Here is a 14,869-nt window from a genome sequence, read left to right on the forward strand (position 1 = left end):
TTATTTTCGCTGCTTGAAAAAATCTTTTTTGCTTTCATCAACTTCGTGATGTTTGGTGGGCAAAGCACCTTCGACAACACGATCTTGCCTCATCAACCTTCGCTGCTCTTGAGCTTGCAGGGCATGTAGCACTTCTGCCAATGTGATTTTCGACAGATCCTTTGTGTTCTCCAATGAAGCTATAGATGCTTCATACCTCTCCGGCACCGTTACCAAAATTTTCTCTACAATTCTTGAATCAGCAAAATCACTTCCCAACAACTTTATCTTGTTGGCAATACCCAATAATTTGTTTGAGTATTCTTTGATTGTCTCTGACTCTTCCATCCTTTGAAGCTCAAATTCCCTCCTTAAATTCAGCACTTGCATGCTTCGTATTCTATCATTTCCAGCGTATTCCTCTTTCAGATAATCCCAAATTGTTTTGGGTGATTTAAGAGTCATGATTCTGATGAATATCATTTATGAAACACTAGTGAACAAACATGACCTCGCCTTTGCCTTCTTCATCTTTCTTTCCTTGTGATTTTTAATTTGAGCCATGGTGGGATTTTCAGGCAGTGGATATATTTCATAATCCTCTTCCACAGCATCCCACAAATCCAAAGACTCCATGTAGAATTGCATTTTCACTTCCCACAGATCATAATTCTCTCCATCAAAGATTGGAAGAGTTATGTGGGAAAAACTTGCTTCACCTTCCATGGTACAGGTCCCGTAAGAATAAGGCTCTGATACCAAGTGTTGGTTTTGTGGAGGAAATTATAAAAAACAGAGGAGAGAAGAGAGACAATGCGTATGCGGAGAATATAGAATTATTCTATTCTAATTCAAATTGTTCTCGGCGACGATACAATAAATAACAAAAGATAAACTAATTAGATAACAAGATATTAACAAAACAGAATATTAAAACTAACTTGCTCCTTAAAGATAGGAGCCCACTGATTGACTAGGCTAATCCATTAAAACTGACTTACCCCTAAAATATAGGAAACCAACTTATTTACTAAATCCTATTTTAAAAACTAAAAAATAAAATATTATGCAGTTACAAAAATATATCTTCAACAATTAGACCTGACAAACGTTGTGGGCAGTGACCATGAAGATCAAGCATGTAGATGTGACCTGTTTCATTATTGCATTGAAGGCCTTTCCATTTCCAACAATCTCTGTTATTTTCATCATCCCTCCATGTAGACAGCATGCCTGAGTCATTTACAAGGCCACGTTTGAAGTTGAGGAGGGCTTGTCTCTCACTTTCAATGCATTTCACACGTGAGATCTCCGATGAAGAGTTCAATCCAAGAATGGATATTTCAGTATGCAAAAAGCACACTAACAATGCAAACAAGATTTTGAGAAAGTAACCACCCATTAGGATTTTTCAGTTATGAATTATGGTTTACCAGTTGTGCTGTATTGAACACAGAGCAGCAAGATTTAAGCAGTTACTATACTTGTATGGCACAATTTCTACGCCCTTTGTTTTCATTCGCTGTTCCAAGTCTAGAAAGCAAGAAAGTTTCAAAAGGTAGAGTTATTTGAATGAAAAGAAAATTAAAGGAAACTCTTGTCGTCAAAATGAGAAAATGGAATAGAGTTGAATATGAGAAACACAATTACTTCTTTATTATATATTTCTTGGTTTTAAATTAATATATCAAGCAGCAATTAGATCTTAGATGTAAAAAGAATCTCGAATTCTAATGGAACTTCAATGTTAGCACAGCTTAATAAAAACAGAGGCACGGGGATTTAAGTAGTTAGCACAGCTTAATTTCTTCGCCCTTTGTTTTCGTTCGCTGTTCCAAGTCAAAGCAAGCAAGAAAGTTTCATAGTTAGAGTTGTCAAAATGAGAAAATAGGAATAGAGTTGAAAATGACAGACACAAAAATTACTTCTTTATTAAGCATTTCTTGGTTTTAAATTAACAAGTGGGTTTTAGATTTAAAAAGTTCTTGAATTATAATGAAACTTTAATGGATAATATATTCATACTAGTATATTAACTATGTTTAAATACTTTATGAAAAAACTTTCTAATAAGAATACTTATGAGAGGAAAAGGCCATTTTTATAAAGATTTGATAATTAAAAAACACATGCTACAGGGATTAAAAAATAAGATCGCATGAAAGAAATTTTAAAAGAATATTTGGACGTGCTAGTTAGGATTTGAAGAAAAATTTAGTATAAAAACTAAAATTAAATCGTTTTATATTCGTGTTAAAATATAACTTCTATTGATTTAAACCTTAAAATTTATTTTTTATCAAAATCTTACATAAAATAAAAAAATTATAATTTCTTCATAAAAAAAAAACCTTCCATCTACTTATATAACACAACAGTGTTAAGTTTATATGTTACCAATCGTATTAGAGAGGACATGACATCTGCCACATCAATATCATACCCATTTCGTATTTTACTCATTCAGTTTCTATATAGAAATTTTATTTTACTCATTCCAATAAGTTATTTATAGGGGTGTTTACCGGTTGACTTAAATTGAATTTGATTAAACTTTTTATTCAACCCGATCAAAAATTTATATGTTGGGTTATGAGTCAGGTGTTACAAATCCAGTTAAACCGGATCATAAACTAGTTGGGTTGAATTGGATTAATTGGGTGTGAATATTTTTTTTTTTGTAAAAATAATTTTTTTAAGCACAATAATTTGTTTTTATTTAAAGTTCTGTAAGTATAAAATAACTAAATACACTTAAAGAAATCAAATTGTGATAATATTTAACTTATAGAATTAATGATTTTACTATCAATACGGTGTTTTTATGTTAAAAAATCATGGTAGTTTAATAAAATAATTTAATAAATTATACGAACTAAAAATTAATGTATTTTATATTCAATAATTAATTTATATACAATAATAAATTTAATACCAAATTAATTATAATCGAATCTTAATTTGGTTGTGTCGAAATTTATCCGAATACTTATAATCTAACCCAATATAATTAGATGAAATTGAATGATACCCATGAAAAATCCTATTGTGACAAGATGTACATGGCGTGTGGATATCTTAAGTTTTTTTTTTCTTAGAAAAAAAAAATACTGGTAGTAAGTAATAAATATATTAAAAATTAAAAAAAATATACATCAAATTATCTTCTTGTAAATTGCTTACAATATTATTTTCTATGTTAGTAACACTTAGATAGTATTTGTCCAAGCTTATTATTAACTCTTCTTCTAAAAGTAAAAGTTACGCCAAACACTCAAAATGGAAATGCTCTTTTGCACCCAACATTTAACTTCCTCCATTACATGCCGTAGATAAATATAACAAAATTCAATCTTAGTCTTACTCACTTATCACATGACATAATAAAATATTGGAGCATATATTCGCTACCTAACAAGTTGTTTATTTTACATGATATTATTGTTTTTTTACCAATAGAAAAGATCTACGTATTATGTTAAGTAATTTCAAATTATGTTTTATTTATAATTAAACAATTTTATTTCTTGTCTCAATCAAAATAATTGAACTTAAATTTTAATTGAAACATAAGTAAGTGAAAATAAAAAGTATAAAACTGTGTGTCTTTGAAAAGTTTCTTAAAATTAAATCATTAAAGTAAAATGTGTATGAGTTGCTTTTATACGGACTAATTAATTGAAAAAATAAGGAACTCGTAATTTTAAATAAATTAAAGGTTAAAATATAAGAGAGATCTTGTATCAAATTAATTGAGTCAGGTATGATTTAAACCTACTGAATGACAAGTATTTTATTAGCTTAAATATATTTAAGGTATATGCTAAATGTTTTGGATTCCTATTAAAAAAATTTATTGTTGTAAGTGCCTAATATATTAAAATTTTTATTTTGAATTTAACTAGCTCATGATAATGACTTAAAAATAAAAGTTTAATATATAAGGAGCCAAAATAATGAAAAAATGAGTAAGGACATAGAACAAAGCTAAGTCATTTATTAGAGACCTTATTTTTTTCAAAATATATTAAAACTGCATATTGTATTTTAAATTCAAATTTAAAACCTTGTAAATTGAGAAATTCACTGTAACTGTAATTAAGATATTGGAATGTGATGGTAATCGTAGTAGATATTCAACAATCTCAAAGATTCTTCAAAACTATTTCCTAAATTTTAGTTTTTTAAGGTAATTTATATTTTCATGTTTGTATCAATATGATTTTATCAATATTTTTAAAAATAAACCGATCAAGACCAAAGGTTCAAGTTTCATTGGTTTAACTATATTAAAATATGGTCAAATTAAACAAGTATTAATTAATATAATAATAATAATAATAATAAAATAATACATACACTAGTATTAAGTAAATATAATATCATAACTTTATGACATTCGAAAGTAAAATAAAACACTATTTTATAGATTTTTAATTAGCATTTAAAACGCATGCAAATAAAATATATCATAATACTTAATTTTAAATTTTAATAAATGATGATTAATGTTAGAGTGAACCTGAAATTATACTACTTACTAATAAATTAGTGGACACACATGACTTTTAATATATTGTTAAATTAATTTGTGACATTTATATATTTATAGACTAAATTGATGATTTTAAGGTTAGAGGAAGAACTATATTATCAGCTAGTGCACAGTTTAGATACTAAATAGGCAATTTATAGTTTGATTTTTATTCTGTGGCATTGTTTTTGGGTACAATTTTTTATGGAATTTTTTTCTTTATTGGTTTGATATTTTTGAAACATCATAGCAATTTATCTGATATTGGACAAGTGGCCCCAATTGTGGAAAAATAACAAAGTGTAGACTCAGTTTTTCAACAACTTATTTCCCTGGGACCAATAATAATTGCTTGTTTGACATGCAATAGTCAATATAGACGGAGGGTGTAGAAATTAAGCCTTTCGTACAATTATACCAACTACATTAATCCTGTTGCTGTGTTTTCAATACATCGCAAATAATAATTCGAAGTGTTTTGTGTTGTTCTTCTACTCTTATCAGAGTTTATAGCATATATAGCAGAAATTACATATCTGGAAATTGTAATGGGCAGTCACTTTCTCAAAATTTTGTTTGCAGTGTTAGTATCCCTTCTTGGATTCAACTGGCCAGCACAGAGTTCACATGTGAAATGCATAGAGAAGGAGAGGCAGGCACTACTCAACTTCAAACAAGGCCTCATAGATCACTCTAGCATGCTGTCCACATGGAGGGATGATGACAGTAACAAAGATTGCTGCAATTGGAGAGGCATTGAATGCAACAATGAAACAGGTCACGTACAAATACTCAATCTTCATGGTTCGAATACGCATTTTTTGACTGGTCTAATCGATCTCACTTCTTTGATTTACTTGCAAAATATGGAGTATTTGGATCTCAGTTCGAATTATGATTCCAATAAAAGTAAACTCCCTGAACACCTGGGCTCTTTCAGAAGCTTAAGATATCTGAATCTATCATATATGAATTTTGATGGGGAGATTCCTTGTGAAATAGGAAATCTCTCAAAGTTGGAGTATCTTGATCTTAAAGTAAGTTCTCTCCGGGGACCAATCCCTTCTCAGCTAGGGAAGCTTACATGTTTACGATATCTAGATTTAAAGGGCAATTATGATCTCCATGGAGAAATCCCTTATCAAATTGGGAATCTCTCACTGTTGAGGTATCTTGATCTTGGGTTTACTTCACTTTCCAAAGCAATCCCTTTCCATGTTGGGAATCTTCCTATCTTGCATACTCTTAGACTTGCTGGCAGTTTTGATCTTATGGTTAACGATGCTAAGTGGCTATCTTCTCTCTCTTCCTTAACAAATTTTGGCCTGGATTCAATGCCAAATCTTGGCTCCTCTGGTCACTGGCAACAAATGATTGCTGAGCTTATTCCAAACTTAAGAGAGCTGAGACTAGTTCGTTGTAGTCTTTCTGATCATGATATTTCATCGTTGTTTCGTTCTCATTCCAACCTTTCCACTTCTCTTTCCATCCTTGACCTCTCTGATAATATCCTGACATCATCAACATTTCAATTGTTGTTCAACTATAGTCATAATCTCCAAGAGCTTCGTCTTCGTGGTAATAATATTGATTTGTCGTCTCCTCACTATCCAAACTTTCCCTCCCTTGTGGTCCTTGATCTCGCTGTTAATGACCTGACATCATCAATAATTATAGGAAATTTCAACTTCAGCTCCACCATACAAGAACTTTATCTAGAAGAGTGCAGTTTTACTGATAAAAGTTTTCTTGTTCCATCTACTTTCATAAAAAAGTCTTCATCTTCTCTTGTCACCCTTGATCTCTCCTCTAATCTATTGAAATCATTGGCTATATTTCACTGGGTTTCCAACTTCACCACCAATCTTCATACACTTTCTCTTGATCATAACTTGTTAGAAGGTCCCATTCCAGATGGATTTGGGAAAGTAATGAACTCTCTTGAAGTTCTAACCCTTTCCTCTAACAAACTGCAAGGTGAGATTCCAGCTTCTCTTGGAAATATATGCACATTACAGGAATTAGACATTAGCAGTAACAACTTGAGTGGGAAAATTTATAGCTTTATTCAAAATTCTTCAATTTTGTCGTCTTTGAGGAGATTAGATCTTTCCGATAATAAATTAACGGGTGAAATACCAAAAAGCGTTCGTTTGTTATATCAGTTGGAGAGTCTTCACCTAGAGAAGAATTATTTGGAGGGTGATATCAACGAATTGCATCTCACAAATTTGTCCAAATTGATGGAATTAGACTTAACAGACAATTCGTTGTCTCTAAAGTTTGCTACTTCCTGGATTCCATCTTTCCAAATATTTCATTTGGGACTAGGTTCTTGCAAGTTGGGACCTAGTTTCCCAAGTTGGCTCCAGACTCAAAGTCAGTTAAGCTTTCTAGATATTTCTGATGCTGAGATTGATGACTTTGTACCAGATTGGTTTTGGAACAAGTTACAGTCTATAAGTGAGTTGAACATGTCTAGCAACAGTCTCAAAGGTACAATTCCAAATCTACCAATCAAGCTTACTGATGTTGATAGATTTATAACTCTAAATTCAAATCAACTTGAAGGTGAAATTCCTGCTTTTTTATCACAAGCGTACATGTTGGATCTTTCCAAAAATAAGATTTCAGATTTAAATCTGTTCTTGTGCGGAAAAGGTGCAACCACAAAAATCGACACATTGGATTTGTCAAATAATCAAATAATGGGACAGCTGCCTGACTGTTGGGAACATCTAATTTCATTAGCATATCTTGATCTAAGTGATAATAAATTGTCAGGGAAGATTCCACAGTCCTTGGGTACTCTTGTTAATTTGGGAGCTTTGGCCTTACGAAACAACAGTTTAACTGGAAAGCTACCATTCACATTGAAGAACTGCACAAGTTTATATATATTAGATGTGGGTGAAAATTTGTTGTCTGGTACAATACCATCATGGATTGGAAAAAGTCTACAACAATTGGAAATCTTAAGCTTGAGAGTAAATCGCTTCTTTGGAAGTGTTCCTGTTCATCTCTGCTATTTGATGCAAATTCATCTCTTAGATCTTTCAAGGAATCACTTGTCTGGAAAAATTCCAACATGTCTGAGGAATTTTACTGCAATGATGGAAAGACCAGTAAACAGATCTGAAATTGTAGAAGGCTATTATGACTCTAAGGTCTCATTGATGTGGAAAGGCCAGGAACATGTGTTTTTCAATCCTGAGTATCTTTTAATGAGCATTGATCTCTCAAGTAACAACTTAACGGGTGAAATACCGACAGGGTTTGGGTATTTACTTGGATTAGTTTCTTTGAATTTATCAAGAAACAACTTAAATGGAGAAATTCCTGACGAGATTGGGAATTTAAATTTGTTAGAATTTCTCGACTTATCAAGAAATCATTTCTCAGGCAAAATACCTTCTACTCTTTCCAAAATTGATCGTCTTTCTGTGTTAGACTTATCAAACAACAATCTGATTGGAAGAATCCCCCGGGGAAGACAGTTGCAAACCTTTGATGCCTCTACTTTTGGAGGAAATCTTGGTCTTTGTGGTGAGCAACTTAACAAAAGTTGTCCTGGAGATGAGACAATAGCAAAGCCTCAAGGACTAGCAATTGATGGTGAAGATGACAATTCAATTTTCTATGGAGCATTATACATGAGCTTGGGGTTTGGATTCTTCACAGGCTTTTGGTGCTTATTGGGGACAATACTACTTTGGCAACCATGGAGAATTACTTATATGAGATTCTTGAACAGACTGACAGACTATATACTTGTAACAATGGAAGTAAATATGGGGAAGTGCTATAGGTGGCTCACAGGCTAGTAGCCAGGTACCTAATACTGATAGCTTCTTTCTATGAACTTCATAGTTTTTATTTCTCTGCTTTAGTTAATTAAATCATTAGCTTTTTTTCTAAAAGCATGAATCTAATTGTTAGAATATATTTTTTTAATTCTTTATCCATGTCAATGCTAACTCATGAAGTAGTGGTTTACTTCATTATCTCTCCTATGTCTCTCCAACACACATATTGGCTTTCGTAAAACCAACTCTTCTATTTCTTTAGTTCATGCTTTGACTAATGATTATTTTTCTTATTGCAAAGAAATTATAGATGGCGTGTTCTGTTTAGAGAATTTTTTGTTGTTTTCAAATAACTTCCTGCAAAATTTAAACCTCTTTAATAATGCTTAGATTTATGTACTTTTTTGCAATGGCTAGGTAGATTTTCAGTTTCATTTAGTTTATTACTGAAATTCAGTCTTTAACTTTTCTCTATCACCATTAATATTTGTATTCTGAATTGTAGCACAAAGTTTGCTGTTTATGGCTGATTAGCTTCAAAATTGCAATCTTGGATGAAAGCTTTATGGATTGCTAGATGTGTAGGATATTTAGTATATTGATGTTTACCATGTAATTCTCTGTTTGAAGGAACTTTTTGGTTTGATTGTCTTCCATTGTATAATGTATTGTAATTTTATTTTGTTTCAGTGTGGCCATGATTGCCATTAAAACAGATTTTGAGAAAGGTTGAAGGAAGTTATATGGTTAGAGTGTGACTCCTCTTTGGTGGTTTCTTCTTTCAAATCCCTTCATATTGTCCCTTGGCAATAATTACACAACCGCTTTAACAATTGTTAGCTGCTGACACAATCCCTTTAACAATTGTACTACTTATTAGCCTCTGCACATCTTGTGCACGACACCTTTAATTTATTCTGCCATGGAATAAACCAATATTTCTTGTTTGAACGAAATATATATAGCTATGTTTTGTTCACAATGAAATCATGATTATATAAGTATAATGTAATTTTGATTGAAAATGTTATGTGAAACTCATTAACACGCGGCTCAAGCTTATTGGGTGAAGAAAAGCTTATAAAATGTGATAATTTCATATAAAACTATATTTCCAAGTGGATCAGTTAGTCATTAGAAGGAGAATTAAATAGTCACACACAAATTCACTAGGTCTTTTTTGCACAAATAAAAACTTGCTTATGATATTTTATTTTCAAGTTATTGTATGGAAATTAAAAATTTAATTAGGAGCTAGGCTTTTCATCTTAATTACTCAGATAAAATAGATAATCCAACAAAAAATCTCTAATTAAGTTAAACAAATGTTATGTTGCTTCGGAAAATTGCTGCTGGAAATAACAAAACCTATTATTACATATTCTGGTTTTTGTTTCAATAAAAATAAAGTGTAGCGCTCGAAGGTTAAAATAGTTGTAAAAAAAATAATAATATAAGATCAGAGTTCTACTTATATAAAATGAGGTTTTCCAAAACTTAAAATATGTATGCAACATGTATAAGCAATTAAGGAGCAATAACTCAGAAATTTATATTAATTGGTTCATCCCAACCCAGACTACACCCAATATTTACACTTATAGGATTTTCCTTTAAGATCAAACACTCTTACAACTAGTATTCTTTCTTTTGAAAGCTTCACAATATCCTGATATTCTAAACTTCTACAGGTTCTACTTAGTATTCATTGCTAGCTTTTGTAGTATAAATCACAACTCAGTATTTTAATGTTGTTAGATCAATTAATATATTTATTACGTCAACAATTTCAAATTTACATATAAAAAGCGTGGATGAAAATCCAGCGTTTTAATTGAATTGAAACAAAAAATAAATCCTTAATTGAGTTGAGTTTATAAACTAAAATTTCTCACTTGCAAAAATGATGTCATTAGAGTGTTCAATCTATATACACATTAATACAATGTCTTGTCTCAAACCTAACTCCCAACAATAATGGCAATGGAATGATCAATCAATAGACAAATAGTATTAATTAATACTAATAAGTTGTGTTTTTTTAGATTGAGTTCAATATACAGTGTTTAATTTTGTCTGTTTCAGCTTCTCTCTCTTCCTCTTCTTTTAGAATTTTGACTCTGAACAGAATGTTTTAGGGTATCTTCTCTTGGGATGAATCATTGAGTAATGTTATCGGCCGTGGCAATGTTGCAGTTCTTTGGCGGTTTTGCATGCATTGAAAACTCTGTCGCTATGTACTTCGTGACAGAAGCAGGGTTTTCTTAATTAACACATTTGTTAACCGTTTGAGTTGCCATGTTCTTCTAGTCTCTGTGTAGTGAGTGAAATTAAACCAAATATACTGTTTGTTAAGCAATTACATTCTCTCTTAAATTTTGAAAAAAAATTAGGTAGAATTAAAAATAAAATCATCCTCTCCTTTATTTCTCTCTAACCAAATATACTGTTTGTGTCTTATATTTATTTTGTCAAGTATGTATATCAGGGACAAAGTAAAAAATTCGCTTCAAGAGAGTCAAGAAAAAAAACATATAGTATAAAAATTTAAAATTTTACATGCATAAAATATACAAAAAATTACTATATAATATGTATCTAATATTTTTTATAAATAAAAAGTATATAACTATACTAAATAAAAATAATAATATTACTATATGAGAAAATAAATAATTAGATAAATAAAATAATTTTAAATAATTATATATAAAGACATCAACAATTACAAAAACTCTTAACACCTACTTATACTTTTTTTCTTTCTATATTTGAGTGTCAACTAATATATAGTTTTCATAAATTATTTTTCAATAATTGTGAGGAAAGTTATAAATAGTTAATGCAAAAGCCTATATATTTAAAATGAACATCTATTACATTCAATTGTTTTGAAACAAAAAAGGAGGGTTGGGACATTTAATGCATCCGTTGCAATCTTGGCCTATAAATAGAAAGCAATTTTGCTCATTTGATTATTCCATCTCAGTTTTAGTATTTCATTCTTAGACTTAGAGAGAATTCTTTTGAGTGAGAATTGAATTCTCCTATTATAAGAAAAAAGGTGTAATTGTTCTCTCCTTATATTTGGAGAGCGATAATAGTTTTCTTTAACTTAGTGAAAATATTTCTCTTGTCTTTACCCGTGATTTTTCCCTTATTCATTGATGATCTTTCATGTTAAAGTAATATTATGTCCATTCCTATTTTTTCTCATATCTTATTTTAACCGAGTGATATTATTTTGTTATTCTAGTACCCAATACGATTTGGTCTTTTTAATCAAATTACTCTACACAGTTAAGAGTGTCTTGTTTGTCATTCATATGATTAAACTGTTCACTTTTTGGGATATATACAGTTTTAATATATATTATTGTTATTATATGATTAAATTAAATTGTTTACCTTCTGAAATGTATGCAGCTTAATATTTGTTATTGTTATTATATATGTCTTAGATAACTATTTTGTCCCTTAAAATTGCTTATCATGATGTTTGGAAGTTGGCTAGCTTTTAGTAGCGCGTAAATACACAGTTTGTGTTACCGTTTATTAAGTTGCAGAGTTTGAGCAGCCAAGAGAAGCTACAAAGAAGATGGATGAATTTTGGAGCATGATTTGTGAGGATTCTGTTTGTTCTGAGACTGTAGGCAAGCCTTTCTGTTATGATTTGAGGTTTTTGAAAGATCCTTCCACATGCATCGTACATTTGATGATCATTTTGTTTGATGTGTTACTGCTGATCATGATGGCATTTGTTGCAATTTGGAAGTCTTCATTGAGACCGTTTCAGGTGGAAAGATATTCGACTTTGCAGCTAGTTTCAGCCACATTCAATGGCTCTGTTGGGTTGTTGCTATAAGTCTTAAGCTGAACCAACTTCCAAGGGCATGGTTGTGGCTATTTAGTATTCTTATATTCTTTGTTTCTGGTTTTCTCTGTGCTTTATCCATGTCTTACACGATTAGTAGCCAAGAACTGTCCCTCAAGGCAGTTTTAGAAGTTCTATCTTTTCGTGGGGCAATTTTTCTACTCTTATGCACATATAACGTAAGTAAATATGAAGACAATGATGGAGAAAATGAAGAATGTCTTTATGCCCCTTTAAGTGACCAATTAAATGAAGTTGATCCTATTAGCCATGTAACTCCATTTGCCAAAAGCTGGATTCTTTAGTAAGATTTCATTTTTGTGGTTGAGTCCATTGATGAGAAAGGGTCAAAAGAAAAAACACTTAAGGGTGAGGATATCCCAAAGTTGTATTTGTGGGCAATAATTCTGTGCTATTGGAGAGAGATTTTGATGTCAGAACTTTTTGCATTGCTCAAGGTACTAACTCTGTTAGCTAGTCCTCTACTACTGAATGTCTCATTGGTAGTGATGGTTCTCACAGTGCTTTGCAATACTCCATTTGGCAAAGTTACAGCATAAGTTTCTGACCAAACTTTTGGTAGCACAAGATGAGAGATTCAAGGCTGGTTCGGAGGCTCTACTGAATATGAAAGTGTTGAAGTTATATGCATGGGAAATCCATTTTAAAAATGCTACAGAAAGCTTAAGAAATATGGAAATCAAATGGTTATCTTCAGTGCTATTACAAAAAGCATACAACATCATTCTCTTTTGGTGTTCGCCTATTTATTAAGTAAGATCATTTTGTATGCATAATTAAGCTAGTTATTTTTTACTACTCCAGTACTTATTTTATGGATATGTTCCTATTAATTATTTATTTTAAAAGCAAAAGACAATAAATATGTTCCTATTAATTAATAAATATGTTCCCGTTAATTTATTTTTTTTAATAAATAAATATGTTCCTGTTTGCATAAAAGAGTATAAAATGGATAATAATCTGATTTCACGCCATGCTCATATTCAATTTTTGAATAAACTAATTTACCAGTAAAAAAATGGACAACAAAGAAATACGTATCAGGATATCCAACAAAAGGTGGTATATATAATGGTTGTTGACGAGAGATATTATTTTAAGATAAAAATGATTATAAAAAATTTTACTCATTTATTTAATCATAATTTATTATGTATTTAAAATTAATTATTTTAAAGTAATTCAAATGATAATATATTATTGAATGACATGTAAAACGTTTTTAAACTATCATAGTATAAATGTTAAACTCTTTTAAATTTAAATTATTAGATGATAAATTTTATTACATTATTTGTGGTTAGATACATACCAAAAGCTCGAAGCCTTTGCACCAATTTCATACCCTCTCACATTATTGACTGGCTTAATTTTCTACCCTATAAAGCATATTAGATGTGTAGTGGCATATTGCCAATAGTGGAAAATGCAACTTAGACAAGTTGAGGAATGAATAACAATAACTCACTAAGCAAATTTTTAGGAGTATGCTATGGAGTGCAGGAACTGCGAAGTCGGGGTGTAAGCGGATGCGGATTATTTCTAAATCCAAATTGACCTAAATTTAAATAGTTTAAATTGAAATTTCTTTGTTTTGGGTCAAATTTAAACTAATTAAATTTGTTGAATTTGATTTGAGATATGAGTTTTAAAATTTAAATGTATTGATCCATTAATTTATTATTTGTAATATATATATATATATATATATATATATATATATATATATGTGTGTGTGTGTGTGTTTTTCAATTTTAAAAAAATCAAATATTATTGATTATTGATTAAATAGATTTATTAACTTGAATTGAGTAAACATCAATGTATTATTATCTTTCAAGATCAAAATGATAAAAATTTTATTGATTGAAATCACTTAAGGTAAACTTATAAAAATATTTTAAATTTATTTATGAAAAAGTAGGTTTCATAATATCTCATTAATTTTGGTAAAAAAAAAAGTTACAAAACTATCCTGATGTAAAAAACGTAAGGTAAAAAAGGTGAAAAAAACAAGGGTACATATGTAACAATGGATATGACCACGCATTGTTAGATTTTCATTATTTTGTTAAGCTTGCAAGTATTTGTGGTGGTACCTGTCTGCTGCCTTTTATTTCTCTTACTTTTGTTTCTATTGATTCTTTTATTTAGTCTAACTTTAAGTTTAGTTAGTGAACTTACTTTTGTTTTTATTGGTTCTTTTAATTTAGTCCAACTTTAACTTTAATTATTGATTAGTGATGCTCACACGGAGTTTGTTCTTTTCGTTTTACCACATATACTTCCACGTAACAACTTTCACTTTTCACATTGCAGTTTTCGTCCTTTCACATCTAAATTTTGAAATTCTAGTTAATATTAATTAAGCCTCTGTGATCGACAGAAAAGAGAATCACTAATCATTGTACATGGTTTGAGACCATGAGTTTATAAACTAATTTTGAGGAAATTTTTTCATCATTGTACATGTTTTGTGACCATGAGTTCAACCCTACCTTTACGTTTAACTACATGACCACATGAGCGAACTCGTAAATTATTATATTTTATTTTATTATCATCATGCACTACATGAAAAAAGAGAATTAACGGGAGTTTTATTTTTTAACGTTTTATTGTTGATATAATAATATACATATCAACTAGTTA

At 30.3% G+C, this 14,869-nt stretch overlaps 2 protein-coding genes across 2 annotated transcripts; one reads left to right on the forward strand and one right to left on the reverse strand.

Moving 5' to 3' along the window:
- LOC114390005 lies at window positions 1-444 on the reverse strand. Its single transcript, XM_028350696.1, has one exon. The coding sequence runs from the start codon at window positions 442-444 to the stop codon at window positions 1-3; it is 444 nt and encodes a 147-aa protein (XP_028206497.1).
- A 4,451-nt stretch (window positions 445-4,895) lies between these two features.
- LOC114390204 (receptor-like protein EIX2) lies at window positions 4,896-9,385 on the forward strand. The gene is made up of 2 exons (XM_028350904.1): window positions 4,896-8,344; window positions 9,010-9,385. The coding sequence occupies exon 1, from the start codon at window positions 5,062-5,064 to the stop codon at window positions 8,335-8,337; it is 3,276 nt and encodes a 1,091-aa protein (XP_028206705.1). The 5' UTR covers window positions 4,896-5,061; the 3' UTR covers window positions 8,338-8,344; window positions 9,010-9,385.
- The last annotated feature ends 5,484 nt before the right edge of the window (window positions 9,386-14,869 follow it).

The sequence above is a fragment of the Glycine soja genome, chromosome 16 (genome assembly GCF_004193775.1).
Source record: "Glycine soja cultivar W05 chromosome 16, ASM419377v2, whole genome shotgun sequence".
In the NCBI taxonomy this organism is placed as follows: Eukaryota; Viridiplantae; Streptophyta; class Magnoliopsida; order Fabales; family Fabaceae; genus Glycine; species Glycine soja.